Source organism: Gopherus evgoodei, chromosome 1 (genome assembly GCF_007399415.2).
Source record: "Gopherus evgoodei ecotype Sinaloan lineage chromosome 1, rGopEvg1_v1.p, whole genome shotgun sequence".
NCBI lineage: Eukaryota > Metazoa > Chordata > Testudines > Testudinidae > Gopherus > Gopherus evgoodei.
The window spans coordinates 217,896,653-217,920,227 of NC_044322.1; the positions used below are offsets into that span (position 1 = coordinate 217,896,653).

The window sequence follows — 23,575 nt, forward strand, 5'->3', positions numbered from 1 at the left end:
CATTCTCTTGCTCTCGAATGGCTGTATCTCTCTGATGATTTGTGAAATAGGGGCCCTCTAAGGGCTTGGCTATACTGGAGAGTTGCAGCGCTGGTGGTGGGTTTACAGCGCTGCAACTTAGTAACTGTCCACACCTGCAAGGCACATCCAGCGCTGCAACTCCCTGGCTGCAGCACTGGCTGTACACCTGGTCTGCTTGGGGTGTAATGATTGCATAACGCTGGTGATACAGCGCTGCTCATCAAGTGTGGCCACCAAAAGCACTGTTATTGGCCTCCAGGGTATTAGGAGGTATCCCAGAATTCCTGTCCACAACAAACAGGACGAATGGCTGAATTCCGAGCTTCCCTGAGCGACTTATCTAAAAAACAAACACAGCTGCTCTTTGCTCCAGCCAGCGATGAGCGGAGGCAGGGGATTTGCTTTGGAATGTTCACAGCTGTTTGCTTGAGGAACAAGAGGGGAGTCCGTGTTGAGCAGCTGCTTATGTGGTCTGAAGGCTATTTAGGAGTGCATAATTTGCATTTAGCGAGTAAGAGAGGGTTGGGGGAAGGGCTCAAAACTTTTAAAATGATTGAAGGTTGGTGTTGTGTATCTTCCAGTCCTTAGAACTTGCAAGGCAGCTCCAAAAATCCACTCTCTCTGTCTCCCCTACACTCCCTGTCACACTCCACCCCACACCCCTGTTTTGAAAAGCACCTTGTAGCCACTTGAACGCTGGGATAGCTGCCCACAATGCACCACTCCCAACAGCGCTGCAAATGTGGCCACACTGCAGCGCTGGTAGCTGTCAGTGTGGCCACACTGCAGCGCTTTCCCTGCACAGCTGTACGAAGACAACTGTAACTCCCAGCGCTGTATAACTGTAAGTGTAGCCATACCCTAAGAGGAAAGGTTGCGGTGTGAGATTGAATCCATTTGTGATTTGGATCACAAAAGAGATCTTGTAATCTTGTTTCAAGCAGGTTGAACATGAAGGAGAGATTCAGAGAGGAGGGGAACAAAAGAAAGTGAAAGAGGAAGTAAAAAAAGGAGGGCTTTAGGGAGCGGATGGAGCACAGGACTGGGAGCCAAGACTAGAGCCCTAATCATGGTCTGCTAGTTACTCTCAGCCTGGCCTTGGACAAGTCACTTGACCTCACTCTGCCTGCCCCAGTTTCTGCAGGTATAGAATGGGTGTGACTATATTTCTAGCCCACAGAGATCATGTGAATATTGGTTAGTTAATGGCTGCTCAGTGTTTTGAAGATGCAAAACCTGTTCTACGTGCTAGGTATTGTTATTGAGGCAAAGAGCCTCATGTGTCCATCAGGTGAGTGACATGGATTGGGGAGAAAAGTTAAAGTTACACCCAAGTACAACCACAAAAGAAGGTAAGTTTACCAAAACTAGAATCTCCTCTATGCTCTCATCATGAGCAAGTTTGGCTAATACCATCAGCTGCCACATTGTCTGTTCTCTGTTTAACAGAGATCTAAGTTTCTTGAGGGGCTCTTGAAGCATGTAGATACACGTAGCTTCTTCCTTAGATAGAAGATCCTCCCTCACTCTTGTAATATCCTCCATCACACCCATTAGCTGCTCTTCACATTGCAGATATTGTAGGAGAATAAGGTGCACTTTACCATTTCCATTTTGCACGGGCGGCTCTATGTTTTTTGCCTTCCCAAGCACAGCAGTCAGGCGGCCTTCGGCAACGTTTCTGCGGGTGATCTGCCGGTCCTGCGCCTTCGACGTGCCCACCACTGAATTGCAGCCGAAGCTGCGGGACCAGCGGACCTCCCGCAGATGTGCCATTGAAGGCTGCCTGACTGGTGCCTTCACAGTGACCGGCAGGCCTCCCCTGTGGCTTGCCGCCCCAGGTATGCGCTTGCTGCGCTGGTGCCTAGAGCTGCCCCTGCTCTTTGGAGTAATATTTGAAGCATCTCTTCTCCCTTGTATTTTTTTTTCCACTCCTAAGGAGATGTTTGGACCTTGTGAGTGAAAGGGAGAGAGAGAGAAAGAGCTCTCATTCTGACTTGTCACAAGTTAAATATATTGGATCCAATCCTACATTCCTTGGGCACTCAAAATTCCCACTGAAGTCAATAGGAGTTTTGCGAGAACAAGGAATGCAAGGGTCAGAGCCATTTAGACTAAAGGAATCCATACCCTATAGTGGATGAATCATTTATGACTATAATTTAATTTGCATATGCTGGCATCAACAATTTTGATGATAGCCAAGACAATAAAACTGTCTCCTCCATTGGCCTCAGCTCCTCCAGATGGTCAACACCCAAGAGGACAGGCTCTAGCATTCCTACATCATGCTGCAAACAGACATAATCCTGATGTTTTCTTCTGAGTCGACGACCATCATTGAAATAGACGACCATCATTAAAAGACAAGGGTCCAGTTTGCTCTAGGCTAATATCTAGAATTCATGCTGGCTGTTGCATTATGTAACTTTGGGTATAGATTAGGCCCTTTAAGCCTCACAATACCCTCGAGAGCTAGGGAAGTATTGTTATTTTCATTTTGCTGATGAGAAAATGCAGGCACAGAGAGGGGAAGTGACCTGCCCGAGGTGTTGCAGTGAGTCAGTGTCAGAGCTAAAAGTAGAATGTAAAACTCTTGATTCCTAGTCCACTGATTTAAAACAACATTTCCTTGCACTGGAATGGGAAATACTGGGGACTGTTTGGGCCATCTAGTGCAAATCCACAAACAGCAAGATTTGATGCATGAAAACAAGAATGGGAAACACCACATATCTGCTCAGTTAGTGCTCTACATGGCTTATGAATAGCTAGCAATTGGTGGTGATGACAGAAGTACAGCATGTCCAGAAGAGAGCAGAAGGACTGTGTTATAACCGTGGCAAGATCATATGACCAAACAGCATGTTCCCAGTGGTCAATGTGGTTTTGCAGTTCCCCTTCACTTGTAGTAGACATGTGTAAATGGCTATTCTCTGGCTTTGTGAGTATCTCTGTTTTTCATTTGTCTCTCCACCAAATAGTACCATCTACTGACTTATCTGTGCTGTTTCACTTGCTCTCAAGGCCAGGCCTGTGCTGGCTGTGATGCTGATTGAGCTTCCCCCAAAAGATACCTGAATGTGTGCCACCACAGAATCATCATCCCCCCTTGTCATTACCACTTGCTCTGACCATTGTGTTGTGTGTCATCTTTCCATGAGGTCACTATTACACATGCTCTGCAGCCTTCTTTCACCCACAAAGACCTTTACAATGTTTTTTCTAACAACCAGTCTTGGCCTCTGATATGTTCTCCCATGATGTAGCCAGCTTCCATATCTTGTCCATGCTGGCAATTCACCTTGACCACATCCACTGCTGTAAACAGAGAAAATGACCTCTTGCAATGCCTGGGTGCCGTGTGCGTATATGTGCCCTCCAGTATGCCCTCCAGTGGCTGTGCCACAGAAAGGGTAAGAGACCTACAATTATTGTTGGAATTCTTCTTTAGCTCAAGTGTGTTTGAAGCTGAAGGACCAGCTCCCCAAGTATAAATGTGTATGTGTTCGTGCATGGCTGAGCTAGTAACTGTGTTTCTAGTCTGCAGACACTGTTTATCCTTGTATCCTCTTTCATCCATGGCTACATTGTGGTACCATTGCAAAGGGGCAGCGCTTAGAGCTGCTTGGAACCCCTTTGAGAAGGAATGTGTATCGCTATCCATTCCCTTTCACCTAGCCATATCACCTTTTAAAGTGACCAGCCGCTTGACTCATTGAGACACATCACTCACACTGCACTGCCCACCCTTCTCTATGCCCTTGGGGCCGCACGATGACACTAGTTACAAAATTACATTTCTTTTCCCTGCATCAGTCAAAATGGACACATTTTCCCTACACAACATTGGGGTAGGGGGGAGAGAGAGAGAGAGAGAATCTTTTCCCACTGCTGGCCAGTAGTGGCTGTACAATCAGCACTGGGTTCAACCTATTTAAATTGGAGGTGTAACATTTACACACTAGAGTCCTTCTGATTGTTAGCCTTAGCCTGCAGGTATGACAATGCCCCCACCCCATCCCCCAGAGAGAGAATGCCAACTATGCGCCAAGAGCCAGTAACCGAACAGCGGGGGTGGGGAGAGCAGCTCAACTAAATGGGGACTTATCTGTCTATCTACCTTAGGTATTTGTAAGGTGCCTATCATCTTGTTATCTAACAGCCTTATCTAACTTCGACCCTGGCTTGCCTACCCCTCCCACTCCCCAGGAAAAGCAGAAGGAGTGTGTGTGTTGATTTAATTATCCAAAGGCTGCATCCCTCCTACCACCAGCTGTTTCTCCTGGCTGGCATTAATCTCTGAGGCCTGGTCTACACTGGGCGGGGGGGAGGTTTGACCTAAAATATGCTAATCTTACAGCTGAAGTCGACATATCTTAGATTGAATTAAAATTACTTACTTCGTGTCCTCGTGGCATGCTGTGGCTCCCCCATCAGCTTTGCTTCCACGTCTCGCCAAGCTGGAGTTCTGCAGTCAATGGTAGAGCAGTCGGGGATCGATTTATCATGTCTACACTATATGCGATAAATTGATCCCTGATAGATTGATCGCTAATTCGGCGAGTAGTGTAGACGTACCCTGAGCCCTCACTGATTGCAGTGAGGAATGAACCCCGCCAGAGTTCAGAGATTCATACGTTCCAAGACCAGAAGGGATCATTGTGATCATCTAGTCCGACCTCCTTTATTAGCCAGTCCATATAACTTTACCCAAAATAATTCTACAGTATCTTTTAGAAAAGCATCTAATTTTGATTTAAAAATAGTCAGTGATGATGAATCCATCACTTCCTTTGGTAAATTGTTCCAATGGTTAATTATGCTCACTTTTAAAAATGTACTCCTTAGTTCCAGTCTGAATTTATCTAGCTTCAACTTCCAGCCATTGGATCATGTTATACCTTTCTTTGTCAGACTGAAGAGTCCACTATTAAATATTTGTTCCTCATGTAGATGCTTATAGACTGTAATCAAGTCACCTCTTAACCTCCTCTTTGTTCAGCTAAATAGATTGAGCTCTGTGAGTCTATAAACATAAGGCAAGTTTTCTAATCCTTTAATCATTCTCATGTTTCTTCTCTGAATGCTCTCCAAGTTACCAACATGCTTCTTGAATTGTGGACACCAGAACTGGACACAGTATTCCAGCAGTGGTTGCACTTGTGCCAAATATAGAGGTAAAATAATCTCTCTGTCTCAGCTCCAATTCAAGATTCCTGTGTTTAAGGATCCAAGGATCACATCAGCCCTTTTGGACACAGTGTCACATTGGGAGCTCTTGTTCAGCTGATTATCCACCATGACCCCTAAATCTTTTTCAGTCACTGCTTCCTAGAATAGAGTCTCCCATTGTGTAAGTATGGCCTACATTCTTCTTTCCTAGGTATAGACATTTACATTTAGCAGGTCAGTTCAGTTTGACACTTACACTTAGACTGCATGATTCAGAGAATCCTAGGAGTTGGAGAGATCAGAAAGACCTGTTAGGTCACTTGCATCAGCCCCTGCAGATTAATCTTTATTCCTCCTTCCCCTGGTTATTTTGGTGCTTTACTAACCTTTCTTCCCCAAAGCCTCCCCCCCCCCACACTTCAGATTTCTGCTCCTAACTGCTGATTCTGCTTAATGTCCAATGCCAAATCCTTCAGACCTTACTCAGACAAAATTCCTACTGACTTCAATGGGAATGTAGCCTGAGTAAAGACTAAGAGCCTAATCCTGCTCCCATTGAATCATGGCAAAACTCCCATTGTCTTTAAGGATCAGGACCTTGTTGCAGGGTTTGGCCCATAGTTTCTTTGCTCTCAGGTAATATCCCCTACTGTGTTTGCTCTTGTTTATCAATGCACCAAGCCCATGGAATCATTTTGCGCTTCTTTCCAACAATGAAAGAATAGTACAGACAAATGGTAAATTTCACTCTCTTTCTAAATACATTGTACTGACAAAACAAGGTAGTGAGAGAAAGTAAGAGAGAATCGGGGCGGGGGGGGGGGAGATTAGGAAGAGGAAAGGGAGGAAAGGGAAGTCCGGAGGCTCAAGTCTTTCTGTACAAATATCTTTAAACTCTTCTTCCACCTCGTAAAAGATTTGGAGATTGGAAATTATTTTAGCATGCGTGCGCCTGGGTTTGTGGTGTGTGTGTGCGTAAGAGAGAGAGGCGGGGATGGGGCAGGCAAGCCAGCTCCTAAAACACAAGCCGTGTCTCTGATGTGATTTGCGGAGAGGCCAGTTGGGAGGTGTGGCCTCCTTTGTACTGTGCCTTGGTGCCTTCCCAGCAGATAAGTGTCATTCAGGACACACTCTTACATGCTAACAGAGCTAGATGCTGCTCTGCCTGATATGCGCAGCCCTCTATTTCCAGGTCCCACCTCTCAGATGCACCTTCCCAGAGGTAGCCAGGGGTGGATAAGGAAGAAACTTCTCTAAATCCTAGACCTTAGAAATGGAAAAGGCATATTAGGAGCTGAAGCCTTAGATTTCCTCAACAGCTGAGCAGGGTCAGAGAACTTGAAGCATAGGATCCCAAGTGGCTGTCTCCAAATCAAACACACTTTTGGAGTGGGTTATTTTGGAGATCAGCTCGCTGCTCCGTTTCATTCTGATGGCTCAGGATGACCTGCTAGCCAGAGGTGCTTACTGTTAGAGAGCTTATTTTTTTTTCCATTTTCCTTTTTGAACTGATACATCTGAGCTAGCAGCGTATAGGCGATTCCGGGCAGAGTTAATAAGCGGTAGTTGGGAGAGAAGAGTCCGCCCAGGGCCATTCAGTAAGACTGCCTTAAATCTTTCTGGGTGAGGGTTGCTGGCTTCTGCATTGGTATAGTAGGCTGCTCCAGCTGAAGAAAAGGAGGAGAAGGAAAAAGAAACAATGGGGTTGCCTCTGCCTGGGAATAGCAAACCTTTCATCCAGCTCTGGAACAGGCTCAGACACAAGTTACAAGGCAAAAGATACTGGGCTTGGCGTCTGGATGAAATCCACCTGCTGCAGCAGAAAAGGTACGGTGTTGCCCAGCCTTCTTGCCTTTTCTCCTCCACATGCTGCTTTCTTTGTTAAAGCTTGTATGTCTCTTTGCCCAGGCCTTTCTGACGGTAGATAAACTCAGCGAGTGCTTGCAGCACTTTTCTGTCTGTCTCTCTTTCAGATTTTTGTAAGGAGGAATATCTCTGGACTTCAGATTTTATCTCTGCTCATCGATGAAATGAGTTGAGTGGGTCTCAGTTTCGTCCCCATGAATGCATTGTGAAAACCTACTGCATAACTGGGCACAATGTGCAGTTTCTGCTCAAGAGGGATGCAGCGCTATAATAACAGCGGGTGTGTTAGGATAAGAGAGGCATCGGCAGAATTGTGTGAAGTTCCCAGGATTGGAATTGCCAGGGGGAGCTCTGTAGGGCAGTATTGAAGGGAATCGGGACAAATGATTGTAGTTCCCAAGGCTGGAATAACAAGGGGCTGCAGGATAGGTGTGGGATCCACTGACACATCTGTGTGGGGAGCCCAGGTAGAGATTAGCAGTTGGGTTGCTGGAGATCAATATTGAGTTGCATATTCAAGAACTGTATGTGTGGAAACACACAGCATATGCCTGCATTATGCCTGCCTGTGACTAGCAGTATCTGCTCCTTGCTTTCACAAGTACTGATTTCACTCCCTTAAAAATATCTCATTTATGCTCTCTCTCCAGCTGCCATTCAGAAAGGTCATGGCAATATGAACGTGTTTTTGTGCAAAACATCTTATGAAGCATCAGCATGAAATTCATGTACTTGCTAATTGTGTGTGCTTTATTGCTGCCATAACTGCTTGCTTTGAAAAAAGGATGGCTTGTTTCAGAGAAATTGCTTGGGCTGGGGTGGACGTCATGTGCGCATGTGTATATAGCACTGGGGAAGGTACCCTGGACTCCAACACTGTCAAGCCTGTATGTGTAATCAGTGTGTAGTCTGCTGCTTTTGTTAATAGTTAATATTGTACAGGGGAATTCAGAAATCCTTTTTTTAATACATGCAATTTTAAATAAAAATGAATCACCTGAAAAAAAAAAAAAAGAAGCCCTTTGCCTTTCTTTTCTCCCTGAGCACAGTAGGCCCAAATCATTGTTATCCTGCACCCTGCACAGCCACTTGTGCCAAGTGGGTATAAAATGCTACTGGATCAGACTAATATTTTGCACCCACTTGGCACAGGCATAGGTGACTACCCAAAGTGCAGAGCAGCAATGGGCTTAATCTTCTTCTCCAGGGGGAGTTATAGGTGCTCAGATCTTCTGTCTGTATGAAGTATATTGCCCATCACCTTAATAAGTGTTGGCTCAAGCTCTTTGCTGCTGACAGAAATGCAGGAAGAGATGCAGCTGCATTTCAGCAATGAGGATGAAGTGTACACTGTGCATGCTCAGTTTGTGGAGCGGTAGGTTCTTTCTATAACAGACCTTTACAGAGATGACAGTCTTTAGGTTGATGTGTTGCACACGTTCACTTAGAGATCTCTATGATCTTCTGAGAGCTTGTTTTTCATAGTTGCCTGTAAAAGCCCTCTTCATACATAATTTCTGAATGTTCATAGAGATCCAAACAGCTCTTCGGCTTATCCCTTCCAAATGTACACACTTGATAATTGTGGGGGGATGTGAACATTCCTTCCTTTCCAATCCCCCTTCTATTCAGCTTATGTCACTTTCGAAGAAATATAGGCAACACTGGCATACAGTAAAGTCCCCACAGGGAGTTATACCTGCATAGTTATAGCAGATGCACTATGTTTATACCACTAGAGTTCTGCCAGTCACTTTCCCCATAGAGAGAAGCCCTGAGTCTAATCTTTAAACCTTTATTCTCTCCCTTTATTATTGTTGTTATTATTATTTGTATTAAAATAGCAAGACCCCACTGTGCGAAGCACTGTACAATCAGAGAACAAAAAGATGGCCCTTAGAGCTTAATCTCCTAGCTGCTGAATAAGGTGCCACTGAATTTGATCAAGCCTTTAATAAAAAATGTTACAGAGAGGTAATATTACAGAAGAGAAAATTCTTTTAAAGTCATAATAGCCTGTGGAAATTCTCTCAGGAATAGGGCCAATATATAAACCTACCCATTCTTTTCAATAAAAACTCTGTCCAGTGCAGCTTATAAGATGTATTTCTATTATATTTTTTCTCCCTAAATATATCTAGTCCCTTCCTTTGGGGAGAGGGAGGAAATGTTTTACAAAGAGGCTGCTTTGTGGATTTGAGTTTTGTAATCCATGTATAGGCAGAAATGAAGGGAAACCAGAAATCTTCTGATTTGGCGACTTACTCGTTGAACTGTCCCAGAAATCCTTCACTGCTCCAAGTTTTTGGAAAAAAAACTAGTGTAAGCCAGTGAGGCTTATACTGCATTTGGGTAATTTTGTTTTTGAAGTCTTGGTGGTCAGATACTGTCCCGGGCCATTCTTGATTTAACTTGTTCTACCACTACAATAGAAAATACATACTGGATAGACAGTAATACTCTCCTTTTCCTTGCACTCCAACTATCCCATTATAATCAGTGCTGAATCTAGGGCAGAATTTGGCTCTCTTTATCTGTCTAGTCCACAATCCTATCTCGGGTAGCAGCTGATTTTATAAATTGCCTTGTTGTGTAATAGTTGTATGATGGTACAATAACAGAATTTCTTCCTGATCTCTTCCAGTTGACAAGCAGAGGAATTGAGAGCTGTAGTAATTTCTCATGTATGTCCATCCTTCTTTGAATCTTACTGAGCTATTTCCACAGTTTAATCTTGCATTATATAACAGTGCCCACAGGAGTGACAGAGTGTAGCAAACATGACAGCATTTCACACTGAGAAAGAAGGGTCTTTGAGTTCACTTCTCCTCTCCCCTGACATTCCTTTACTGCTAAGCAGCATTTCCTCCCCTACACAGCATGCAACTGGGTATGGGATGCTGGGAACTTGGCAGCTCACATCCATATGTCTGCCTTGTGAGGTTATCTGTGGAGGTGAACTCTGAAAATTGCATAGGATTTAGGTGTATTACCTTATAAAAAGCCAATATAAAGGAGATGTGCAAGAATGCAGCAATTACCATCCCGTTAATGAGTCACACTGTGAAATGGCTGAAAAGAATTATGGAGAAGGTGGTGGTGGTGGTGGTGGTGGGTGGGGTGGACTGTAGCATCAGGTATGAAACAAACAATTTGGGTTTATGCTAAGAAAGTTAATAATGGATGCAGTGTTTGCATCCTGAATAGTGTAAGAGGTGTACAGGGAGAAATGCATGGAGCTGCACTGAGTGTTTGTGGATTTAGAGAAGGCTTATGACAGCATTCCTAGAAAATTGTTCTGTATGTACTGGTCAGAGTGCTGGCCAATGAGGAAAAGAAAAAAAAGCACTGCTTCACACTCCCAAAATGGCAATGCTGAGGTGGACATCGGACAAGATGAGAGCTGAATGTCTATGCAACAAAACAGTATGAGCCATAATGCAGCTAGACCCCATCATGGAAAAGCTGAGCGAGTATCAACTGAGACGGTTGGGTCATGTGAAGCAATGAAATCTGAGATATGTTGGCCAAAGAGTTCAAGAACCAGTAGTCATGGGACAAAGACCATGAGGAAGAACTAGAAAAAGGTGGTTCGAGATGCTGAAGAAGGACATGAAGAAGATTGGTGTCAGCTTGGAAGAAGCGCTTGACAAGAATGCTTGGAGATAAAGAACAAAAGTCTCCAACCCCAACTGATGGGACATGGTAAAGGCGAAAAAGGAGAACTGATAAAAAAGCAACATTTAGCTTGGGATTTTAGTGAGTTAAGGACTGAAAATAATTCAGAGTACAATAATACCTATTTTACCTCATGAGACTTTGTGAGGCTTACCATAATTAATTTATGTGTGTGAAAAGACTTTGAGATCATCAGTTTAAAAGCTCACTAGATATTAAAGGTATAATTATAATTACATGTAAATGGTATGGGGTGTTAAAGATTCTATTGCCATGAGTTTGGGACAACCTGCATAACTTGCAGAGAGCTATGCAGGTCATTTTGAAGTAGTTGCAATAAGAAGTTTATACCCCTCTACACCACCAGGTGTCTTGGTAACGTACATATTTGCCTTAGTTTACTGGGGAAGGGTGGTTGTGTAGCTCTTTGATCTCAGATAATTCAAAGGAGGTAGCAATCTAAGGGGAATCACACACCTACAGGAACTTGGTACAATATCTCAAGTATAGCAGCATTATTTATTTGATCTTAGCTGGCTTTCTCCAGGATAAGTAATAAACTTATACAAATTCTCTGGAATCTGCTTATAGAAACTATGCCATAAGACAGTGGTTCTCAAACTTCTGTGCTGGTGACCCCTTTCAAACAGCAAGCCTCTGAGTGCAACCCCGCCCCTTACAAATTAAAAACACTTTTTTATATATTTAACATCATTATAAATGCTGGATGCAAAGTGGGTTTGGGGTGGAGGCTAACAGCTCGCGACCACCCCACCATGTAATAACATCACAACCCCCTGAGGGATTCTCACCCCCAGTTTGAGACCCTCTGCCATAAGAGAATTCCACTGAACATCAAAAAAAAATCCAATACGTAAAACTTCGGTATGCAGTGCTGGCCAGGAGTTAGAGCAAAAGGGTGACTAGGAACCAGGACAACTGGGTTTCTTTCCATTTCTTCTACTGACTCACTAAGTGACTTTGGTTGAAAAAATCATTTCACCTCTGCACGCTTCCCACTTGCCCCATCTGTGCATTAGGAACAGTAATGCCTATTGTACCTCATGGAATATTATGAGGTTTAATTAATTAATGTGTGTAAAAGGATTTTGAGATTATCTGTTAAAAGGCACAAAAGGAATTAAAGGCATTATTATAATTACATGTAAATAGCATGAGGTGTTATAAAGATTCTATTGCCATGAGTTTTGGGACAACCTACTTAACTTGCAGAGAGCTATTCAGGTCATTCTGAAGTAGTTGCAATAAGAAGTTTATACCCCTCTCACCATCAACACATCTTGGTAATGCCACATATTTACCTTGGTTTATTGCGTGGGAAGGGGGAGAGATTGTGTAACTCCTTAGGCCTTGGCTACACTGAGAGTTGCAGCACTGGTAGTGGCTTTACAGCGCTGCAACTTACTCCCCATCCACACTTGCAAGGCACATACAGCACTGTATCTCCCTGGCTACAGCGCAGGTTGTACTCCACATGGATGAGAGGAATAAAGAGAACAGCGCTGGTGCTGAAGCGCTGGAGTGCCAGTGTAAACAGGGATTAATCTTACTACGCTGTAACTGACCTCTGGAATTTTCCCATAATGCTTTTAACTAAAGAACTCTCTTTGTTTTGTTATGATGCCTTTCTTTGTTTTATTGTGAACTCAGGGCTCCCGGAGCTGCTTATCTAAAAAACAAACACAGCAATTGTTTGCTCAGCGGAGGCAGGCAGGGAATGTCCACAACTAGTGTTTGCTTGAGGAGAGAAACAGCCCGGTGGGGGAGGAGGGAGAGTCCATCGGAGCAGCTGTTTATCTGGTCTGAAGGCTATTTGCATTTAAGAGTGAATGAGAGGGGGTAGGGGAAGTGGTCGGAATTTGCAAGGCAACTGCTGACACAGTGTCAGCTCCAAAAATCCACTCTCTCTCTCTCTCCTCCATGCTCCCTGTCACACTCCACCCAACCCCCCTCTTTTGAAAAGCACATTGCAGCCACTTGAACGCTGGGATAGCTGCCCATAATGCACCACTCTCAACACTGCTGCAAATGGTGCAAATGTGGCCACACTGCAGCGCTGGTAGCTGTCAGTGTGGCCACACTGCAGCGCTTTCCCTACACAGCTGTACAAAGACAGCTTTAACTCCCAGCGCTGTACAGCTGCAAGTGTAGCCAAACACTGAGTCTCATCCATGCTGTTTTTTTCCATTTGAAGTACTTTAATTACTATGTACTCAGTGTCATAGCTGTATGAAATAAACTCAGCTTTATGTCATGAGATTGGATGGCTCAGGATCTGTGAAGGGCTACAGAGAGCCTTTTGCCCCTAAATCAGTGGATCCAATCTGCCCTACACTGGTGGCAACAATAGCAATAGTATTTTTCATCTGTAGATCTCAATGCAATTTACAAAGGAAGTTGGTAATGTTTTAGAGATTGAGAAACTGAGGCACATGACTGGCCAAAGGTCACCAACAAAGCCAGAAACTGAACCCAGGTTTTCTGAGTACCACTCCAGTACTCTAGCCACTAGTTCACAGTTTCTGAAAGTTAGAATCAGCCCTTGGCTTTTCATTGGCCTAAGTGAAATGATCAGTGACTTAAGGCCTAAATATGCCAATGAGTTAGAGCTACATTCCCCTGGAGTCAGTCACAGTGTTTACACACAAACAAATGGCCTGTCACTTCACCTACAGGCGGTGTGATAGGCACCTCTCTTCTTACATCTCCTTGTCTGCACCCCAGTGAAAACATTAGACCAAGATTTTCAGAAGTAGTAAATAAGTGACCTGATTTTCAAAGGTGCTGAGCAAGCAGTGCTTGCTGAAGTCAGTGGGAGGTATGTGCTCCACACCTGTGAACATTAGTCCTCTTTTTTAAAAAAAAAATCTAAATATGGATTTAGGAGCTTAGCTCTATGCAGCCAAATTTTTTAAATCTTGGCCTTCATGTTTTCTCTGGGAAAGGAGTGGAAGTGCTTCTCCACAACAAGCAGCTGTCAGGGAAGTGGTGCTATTCTAGGACTGGCTGGTAAGGTTAATGAAGAAGACCTGCAAGGAAGCTGTGCGGGCCCTGTGATTCAGATCTAGCTGGTTCTTAGTGAGAGGGTTAAGATTTGTGTTGAAGGATGGGAGAGAAGTTTCAGAGAACAATTTAAACTTACTATTGTCTTGGTGAATATATAAATGATCCATGATGAATTGCTGGCCCAGCTTTAGACTCTCAGTACACACTTTAGGTTCCTTAGTGGAGGAATCCTGGGATGTGGTTTCTGACTGGATACTATCCCTGGGGAGGAGTTTCTGTTTGCAAGCAGGGTGGGTAGTTTAACCTTCAAAGGGGGGAAGGCTTCCTTTGCAACTTCTTGTCTGTATTTGTAATTAGTAACTCAGCAACACAGTGAGTTTTATTTATTCTGAGTTTTATTGGTACACTTTGTTTTCACATATTCAGGCTGATAGGCACCTTAGAAATACCTAACCACACTTATTGTAACAAACCTGAGGCCACCTAAGATTTCAGATTTGTTACTGTGCTGGAACACTATGGCTTTTTGATGCTTACAAATGACAACAGGAATAAAACATGGATTCTTAGCCTCCTGCCCAAAAGCACAAGCCCCAACACTTGAACTACAGGAGAATCTCTCGCATCAGAATGGTGTCTGACATGCAGTCGGGCTGTTCTCTATCTCTGTCTCTTTCTCTCTCACACGCAGTTCCCAATCTTTTTCCTTGGAGCCTCTGTTCCAAATAGTGTGACCAGACAGCAAGTGTGAAAAATCAGGATGGGGGTGGGGGGTAATAGAAGCTTCTATAAGAAAGAGACCCCAAAATCAGGACTGTCCCTATAAAATCGAGATATCTGGTCACCCAAGTTCCAAAGCATTGAAGTTTGGGTTCCCCGTCCCTTAGTGCCATGTCTCCATATCCCAAATGGTTACCCATTCATCTACTCTCCGTTCTTTCCCTTCTCATCTTGGCTTTGTAATTGAAAAGTAGTTTTGCTCCTTTTCATATTTTTTTGCCTTTCTCATCATTCTCTACCTCACCTGAAGGCTACATGCTGCTGAACAAGTGGAGGAGGGAGTTTGGTGGTAGCAGGGAGGAGGGAGAAGGGTGTCTGTTGGTGATTTCATAGTGCTGAGCTGCTTGCTTCTGTTCTCATGTCTGTGCTGAGGACCCTGGGTGCAGAGGAGTGAAGCTTGGGCCAGCTTCTGAATCTATGTATTAGCCCTGTTTACATTACGTTTACATGCTACCACAGGGGCAGAGAGTAAAGGCTGGTAGGTTTCAAGATTCTGTTTGATGCTTTATCTACAGCTGTCAGAGGTGCAGTGGGAGTGTTGGGTGGATCCAGCATCAGGGACCTCTCTCTGCCCTTGCTGCTCCTCTTTTCAGATCTCATCCTTTGGACTAGTCTGATGCCCCTGTGGTGAGCCCGGTCTCAGATCTAAAACCCCTGACTACACACTAGCTGACTTGTTTCATTTCAATCAGCACACTGGCTTTGCAAATATAAATTATTTATTTTCAAAAAATATTCCTTCCCTCCTTATCCTGTCAGCCAGGGTTCAGCTTGAAAACTCTGTAAAGAACTGGCTAAGAAGCTGTCAAATACAGATGGAAGCCACCCCCTCTTGCGCCTTAGCAGAAGATGTTTGTGAAATCCCGTGTTTGGAACCATTTCTGTTAGGAGAGTACAGTGACTCTCCCAGTCAGTAGTTGACCCACATGCTCCGATCCTCGCTGTTTCCTGTTGGGTTTTCCCCTGCTCCTTACTTCACCCACATCCAGCTGATGAAAAACAAAGTGTGACTTCTGCAATTTATTACTGAGTCATTTACTAATGATTGTATCTAATAAATACTGCATAGCCTTAATACACAGGACACACAGACTCAAGGATCACCTGCAAACAGCTGCATTCCTTCCCTTGCTACAAGGAATCCAGTTTAAGTTTCACGATCTTCCTCCTTGCCCACACTACACTGTGGTATGGTGGGGTTGTGCTTCCTTATAGCTTAGGGGACAGTCCCCATGCAGTCTTATAAAGGGGTGTTCACTAATGAAGGACCAGTCTCAGCAGGCTAGAAATCCTGTGCAGGAACTGCAGGAACTGGTTTCCCTTTGTGAAATTCCCTGTTCTTGCCACTGGTCAGACCAGAAATACACATAAACAGTCTTCCTGTCTTCCAGTCATGTAAAGTGGAGCCAGAGGAGGCAGCTTAGTGAAACAGGGAGTAAAAATTAGTTAGAATTTAAAATGTTCCAAAAATAATTAATATTTTCAACTGGCCCAAGGTTTGGTGACTTTTTTTGGTTTGTTTTTCACATTATCTGAACTGGTTCACCCTCTTCCTGATATTTACACACTTGGAACACTGCTGTAGCTTATAAAACTCTGGTTCATAATTATAATTATATGGTTTGGATGACAGCCAATTTCCCCTGTTGGGTGCCAGAAAATTAAATGAGGATGCATGTGGAGCAAGTATGTAGACCATGGCTTTAGGAGGTAGGTGAAGTTGAGGCAGTAAAGTTCAATAATTACAGAAGGGAAGTAGGTGTCAAGGTTCCTAGACTAAATCAGGACTGTCCCTATAAAATTGGGACATCTGGTCACCCTAGTTCTAGTCCTGGCTGAGCCACTGATTTTCCTGTGGGTAAGTCCATATTTTGAAGAAGTACCCAACTCGAGACCTCTAAAATTAGACAGTATTTTTGAAAAAAAAATGGCCTAATCTCTATAAAATGAGGATAATAATTAATACTTGGCTGGCTTTCAGAGGCTTCATTAGTAGTTTGAAGTATACAGATCCTTGTATGAAAGGTGCTACAAAAGGTCACCTGCGTCCATGGCTTCCCAGAACAGTCTGTTGCCCAATCCTCCCTTCTCCTGCAGTTCATTCTAGCAGTCCAAATGCCTTCTTAGCCATGTCCTGCTTTTGGGAGTTAGACTTTTCCAGGAACACAGGATCTTCCTGGGCCAAATCCTGACAGCATAGCACTACATCATGCTTCACTTGTGTTGAGTCCTGCAGGTTATGTTCCTGGAGGGTGATTTCTTCCTGCCCCCCTTGTCTGATCCTAGCCATAATGTCATCAAGTCCACTTGCTTTAAGCAACAACATACAGGTAGGCTAAACAGAGCATTCCTATAACTGAATATTGGCACGGGGTCAGAAAGACATGTACAAGACACACTTTAACCAGTCCCTGGCTTATTCAGAATTGTTCCCTATAGTCTGTTCTCCAGGACTTTGTTAATCCTTGTTTTCAATAACTCAGGCAATGAGGCTCACACTTCTTCCTCGGTGACAGGAAATATTTCCTGATATTCAGAAGGAAACACCTCTTTGTTCATTTTTACCACTTTATTCCAAGTACTATCTATACTCAATTCCTCCCGTCCCTGCTGTTTGCAGCCATCAAATATGCGTAGGTAGTTACACACACACACACACACACACACTCCACCCTTCTTAGTTGTGACTTAATCAAGCTATTCATTTTTTCCACTTATTCTTCTAATGTTTCCTGATTTTTTTTTCTTCTCTGAATTTCCTCCAGTTTGTTAACATCCTTTTGGCACAGAGATACCCAAAATTCAATGTCACATTCCAGATGTGACTAGATGAGAGAATGAAGAAGTGTATTTCAAAAGAGCTTTTAGTTTCAGAGCTCTAAGGTGGTACTACCAACAGAAAGACTGAAATAAAAAATTGCATTAAGGAAAGAAATCTGATTTTTATACTTCACGTCTCCAGCTTAAAACATTAGTTTCCTTGCAAGTTCCCTGTTAATGGCGTGGTGTGGATTTTCATGTCAGTTGTCCATTCATCCGGTTGTTGAGAGACCCCGGCTGTGTGCTACTTCTCATCTCTGGAACTACCCAGTCTAATAATGAGAGTGGGTTGCAAGGTGATTTTTGTAAACAAACAAGGCTACTTCCTTCCATTATGTTTTGAAGGGCTGTATTATTCATAAGTAGTGTGGTGACTGACCATGGGTGTATTGGTGAATATGTTCTTGAGTCCCAAATGTTTCAAGAATTTTAGAATCCAGAAATTCATCCTGCAGAGTGCATAGTTCATTATCAGCTATTTCTGTATTTAAAATGGTTTGGTCATCCCATCAGGGAGTGGAAATGATACCATAAGACTTTACAGTATGTAACACATTGGCCACTTTGTAATGCCCCACCATGAGCCATCAGGAGTGACAGAGCTACTTAAACTAAAGGAGAAGTTTTCTAGATGCTAACATTAGTAGTTGGTTATCCTGTGTGGACTACCCACTCAAGGCTCCTCATGAATAGTGAAGAGTTGAAGAGAACTGTATGCAAACACTACATAGACTGAAATTTGTTCCCATAAACCACTGGTTGAATACATTTGCAGAAACCAGGACTGGGTATTGTATGACTCACAAACAGAAAATGGGTAAACTCATTAGATAATGTTTTCTGACAAATTCCACCAGCTCTATTAACAATACAAAGCACCTTTTGTTTTGTGCAGCATCTTTCATACAAACAGAGCCCTGAACCTACAGAAACCTTAGAGCTAAACAGTAAACCATGGGAAATGGAGGAAACCTAGGAGTAATAGACTTGGGAGGTAACATTAAAATTGTCGCAAACTCTATGATTTTGATTTACAGGGGTTTGTGCCATCTTACTTTCATTTTGAATTTCAGGCTACAAGGATCTCCACCAACAGTGGTTAGATTATGAGAAGAGATAAAAGAGGAGCCAGTGCCATATAAGAGACAAAAGAGGTTGGATTCTGCTCTCACATCAGCATTGCTCTGGAGTAACTCCACAGTCATAAGTGGCATTTACTCTCACTAGTACACCAGTGTAAACAAGATACAGTATGGCCTAAGGCCTCTTTTAGATAAATCAAGAATAAGTGTAATGAATGCATTACACAACTGTAGAGATCAGACAAAGTTACAGAGTTTGGATCCAAACTCAGATCTAAATTGGAACTTACCCAATGAGGATTTCATTACTAGTGTTGCCAGATCTCACAATGTCATCGTGAGTTTAGTGATACTCCGTCTTTTGTCTTAAAGCTCTGATTTCTTTTTCTTTTTTTCTTTTTTTTTTAAAGTAGGTTTCTAGGTCTTGTGGTTTCGGAAATTAAAAAAAAAAAACATGTTCTGATTGCACCTCAAAGGCTCAGAAACCAGGAAGCAAAAAAATTCCAAAATTAGTCTTTACAAAAGTTATGATTTTCTGGATGTCTGATGCATGAGTTTTGAACACTTGAGGTTTGGCAATACTAGGTTCTTGTTTGGGCCTGCAAATGGAGGCACGAAAGTTTCAATACTGATCCAAACTTCATCACAGTGTGAAGGGTTTGGGTCTGGTTATTTTTTTTTTAGACCCAGGAGACATCCAACAATGTAATAATTTGGTATAATGGGGAATCTTCAGTCCCATCTAGTGAAAAGTTAAATTTAAAACTCTGCATATGGGATGGGGAGTGGTGGTGTAGAGAAGGGAACTTGCAAAGGGCTTGGGAAGTGACTGGGTGAGGGGAGACTAGCTTCTTCTAGTCCTCTGTATGCATTTGTATTTCTCTGTGTGTGCTTCTTTCATTCATTATCCAGAAAACTATGATCATTAATCCTTCAGTCTCAGGGCTCCGTAATCCCCCTGGGAAACCAGATACTTCTTCCCTACAAATGAGCCTGAGCTCTAGCCTGTCTCTGTCACAAGGTAAACCTTTTTCTGCCCCCTCCTTCAGAGACTGAAACCCACGTTGTAGGGTTAAAGTAACACTCCTGTTGACTATCCTTGACCCCTTCCTACTGAGATTCCCAAGGCTGGATAGAGCCAGCCACTTCTTATCCTCAGGTTGGAGGGACACAGGGCAGGATGAGATCTTCAAGGGGCAGCCTGTGGAATTTCCCCAGCCCTCTAGAGAGGTGGAGGGGCTGCACTAAGACTCATTCCTCACACTCCCCCCGCAGCTCCAATGAGTGCAGCAGTTATGCCTTGGGAAGAATGCTGGCTTGGCAGCCAACCATGCTTGGGGCTGGTGGTGCTTTCAATTACTACTGGCTAACTCACTGAGCATATTTCCCCTTTTGCCTGTTTCTCAGAATGTTTCTTATCATGTTTGCTAATTACTGAATGTAGATGTTGCCCTAAGACCATTGGTCCATCTAGGCCAGCATCCCACCTCCTTCTGTGCTGGATCAGATTGACAATCCTCCTTGTCTTGAATCAGCAGTTAGCTACTGTACGTGAAAACAGCAATAGCAGTTGGCAGAGTGGGCCTGCAGCATTGGGTTAAAAAATCCTGAGGCCAGCTTAAAAATTATGAGATGTTTTAAAATAGTACATTTGGGGTTCTTTTTCTTTGCCTCCTGGCTTTTGAACCTTGAGGCGACACTTGGGTCATGTTTTAAACTCTTCCCTGCAACCATGAGGGCTAGAAACTTGCTGTTTTAAAATCAAATACTGAGAATTTCACGTCATCATGTGCCTTGCAGAGCTCGGGCGATAAGAAAAGAACCAAATATTGCAAGACTGGTGATAAAATTGTGGGAGTTGGCTGCACTTTCTTGGAAAGTTTCTGTGAAGTTCAGGAGATTGATCACATCATGGTTTCCTGCCATAAGTGAAACCCAGGGTACAGTGTGAATGCAGATCCTTAGTCAACCCAAACAAATCTGATGAAATAATCAAGAACCTGGGGCATGGATAAAACCAGCCAAGGACATTCTTCTCCTATAATTGTTCCATTTTATTTTGAGCTTGTTTTATTTTAAGTTGTCATGGCATAAGAAGGAAGATCCTTTCATGGATTGAGAACTGGTTAAAATACAGGGAACAAAGGGTAGGAATAAATGGTAAATTTTCAGAATGGAGAGGGGTAACTGGTGTTCCACAAGGGTCAGTCCTAGGACCAATCCTATTCAACTTATTCATAAATGATCTGGAGAAAGGGGTAAACAGTGAGGTGGCAAAGTTTGCAGACGATACTAAACTGCTCAAGATAGTTAAGACCAAAGCAGACTGTGAAGAATGTCAAAAAGAGCTTGCAAAACTAAGTGATTGGGCAACAAAATAGCAAGTGAAATTTAGTGTGGATAAATGTAAAGTAATGCACACTGGAAAAAAATAACCCCAAGTATACATATAATATGATGGAGGCTAATTTAGCTACAACTAATCAGCAAAGAGATCTTGGAGTCATCGTGAATAGTTCTCTGAGGATGTCCACACAATGTGCAGCGGCTGTCAAAAAAGCAAACAGGATGTTAGGAATCATTAAAAAGGGATAGAGAATAAGATGGAGAATATCTTATTGTCCTTATATAAATCCATGGTACGCCAACATCTTGAATACTGTGTACAGATGTCGTCTCCTCATTTCAAAAAAGATATATTGGCATTAGAAAAGGTTAAGGGAAGGGCAACTAAAATGATTAGGGGTTTGGAACGGGTCCCATATGAGGAAAGATTAAAGAGATTTGGACTTTTCAGCTTGGAAAAGAGGAGACTAAGGGGGAATATGATAGAGGTATATAAATCATGAGTGGTGTGCAGAAAGTGAGTAAGGAAAAGTTATTTACTTGTTCCCATAATATAAGAACTAGGGGCCACCAAATGAAATTAATGGATTTAACATCCATGAAGTTCTTCTTCACACAGTGCACAGTCAACCTGTGGAACCCCTTGCCTGAGGAGGTTGTGAAGGCTAGGACTATAACAGGGTTTTAAAAAGAATTAGATAAATTCATGGTGGTTAAGTCCATAAATGGCTATTAGCCAGGATGGGTGAGGAATGGTGTTGTCAGAGGATGGAGATGGATGGCAGGGGAGAGATCACTTGATCATTACCTGTTAGGTTCACCCCCTCTGGGGCACTTAGCATTGGTCACTGTTGGTAGACAGGATAATGGGCTGGATGGACCTTTGGTCTGACCCAGTATGGCCATTCTTATGTTCTTATGAGCTTGTTTAATGGCATGTGCTTTACTGGCTTTAATGTGCTTTTCCCGTAGCTGGCATAAACCCAGGCTGCACAATTTCAATGTTCCATAACTTCCATAATTCCCTTCAGCAATAGGGAAAAGATTGTTTATATTAAGATTTAGGTCTTTAGCTCCCAAGCATGAGATTACAGTTTAGCTCCTAGTCCATTAATTGTGCCTCTGGAGCTTTGGGGAGTTGAAGAGGAGATTTTCCCTTTTATTTCCAAGTGAAGAGACACTATTTGTATAGTGATCCGTGAAATAAGGGGATGTAGTTGCTGGCTTTTTTGCTCCCAAGCTACCTAGACTACTGATAGCTAAGCTTAGCCTCTTTCACTGACACACTTTCAAACAAATAAACTATCTGTTTTAAATGTGAGTAACAGTCTAGAAATTGAAACAGTTTGGGAGTCACTTATTCCAAAGCATAACTGACCCTTTCTTATCTCTTTCCCTCTGCTGCCACCATGTGGTCTCATGTCAATGCAGTAAGAGTTGATGATTTCCCAGTTATTGTTATTCTTTTATTGAGCTCTGTCTCTGTCACGGTGTTGTTATTTTTCTTTTTTGTACAAGAGAGGGAATTCAAAGAGTAGCACCAATGCATAATAAACATATGACTTACCTATCAAGGTGGAAAGGTGCTAAGCTTGAGGGTTGCTATTGGCTCCAGAAAGCCGTTTTGATCCTGAAGAATTAAATTCTAGGTCAGAGAGAAGTGGATGCAATTGTGGTTTTTAACATTTGTTTGTTTTTTCTTGGTTGCAGAATCTGGGAGTCTCCACTTCTCCAGGCTGCCAAGGAGAACGATCTCCGGGCCATCAAGAAACTGATCTCTGATGGCACCTGCGATGTCTATCAAAGAGGTAAATTGTCCCCTACTTTCCTGCTCCCTACCCATGACAGACATACAGGGTCTGCCAGTGTGAGTCTGTGGTTATTTGTCCTTAGTTTCTTCCTGGGGAGGCCAAAAAGGCCTGGGCTTTTTGAGCAGGAGGAAAGGAGGAACCCAATGGCCTAAGTACTGCAGCAAAGCAAAATTCCTAGTTCTGAACCAATTATTCTGTCAAAGAACTATTCAGCTCCTAGATTAATTGTGAAACTTAGAGATGGAAAAGACTTATTGGGTAATAGTTTGTCTAGACCTCTATTCTCCCAGCCTGCAGTAGAACTGTTCCCTGCAATAAACATCTCCAGCCATGCTTCCTCCATCACCTTTGAGAAACTCTCTTCCACACTAGAATATTAATGTATTACAATAGTTCCTAGAGGCCACAACTGAAATCAGAGGCCCATTGTGTTAGTCGCTGCACTGACATAGTAAGAAGTAGTCCTTGCCCCAAAGAACTTACAAGACAAGAAGAACAAAGGATGGGATGGGAAACAAAAGCACAGAGAGGGAAAGTCAAGGTCACACAGCAGGCCAGTGGCAGTCAGAAATAGAACCCAGGTTTCCTAAGTCACCCTATTTGCTAGACTTCACTCCCACTCAAAAAGCTCCCACTATTAATATGAAATCTCTGCTCAGCTTTGTCTTATACATATGAATGACTAGATGACTTGTATGCTTCTCCCACTCTCTCCAGGTGCAGTGGGAGAAACAGCTCTTCATGTGGCTGCCTTGTATGATAATATGGAGGCTGCTCAGGCTCTGATGGAGGCAGCTCCAGAACTTGTTAATGAGAGGATGACATCGGAGCTATATGAAGGTACCATCACCAAGACATGAGACTGCACTGGGATCCCTCTAGAGGGTCAGGAAATAAATATTATCCAGTGAGGACAATTGGTTAGAGATCTCCTTCTTTGCTATATTGCTAAACTACAGCATTGTGAAA

The 23,575-nt window shown here is 43.1% G+C and overlaps 1 protein-coding gene across 2 annotated transcripts in view; it reads left to right on the forward strand.

Moving 5' to 3' along the window:
* Window positions 1-5,747: 5,747 nt before the first annotated feature.
* LOC115636498 (transient receptor potential cation channel subfamily V member 6-like) overlaps window positions 5,748-23,575 on the forward strand; it is a 44,590-nt gene continuing 26,762 nt past the window's right edge. Inside the window, exons 1-4 of one of the 2 annotated variants that reach the window (XM_030536659.1) lie at window positions 6,954-7,023; window positions 18,441-18,521; window positions 22,506-22,603; window positions 23,324-23,446. In XM_030536659.1, coding sequence (XP_030392519.1) covers window positions 23,371-23,446 — 76 coding nt within the window. In that variant the 5' untranslated portion in view covers window positions 6,954-7,023; window positions 18,441-18,521; window positions 22,506-22,603; window positions 23,324-23,370. Of the gene's footprint in view, window positions 7,024-18,440; window positions 18,522-22,505; window positions 22,604-23,323; window positions 23,447-23,575 lie in introns of both variants that reach the window. The other variant, XM_030536650.1, reaches the window with a different exon arrangement.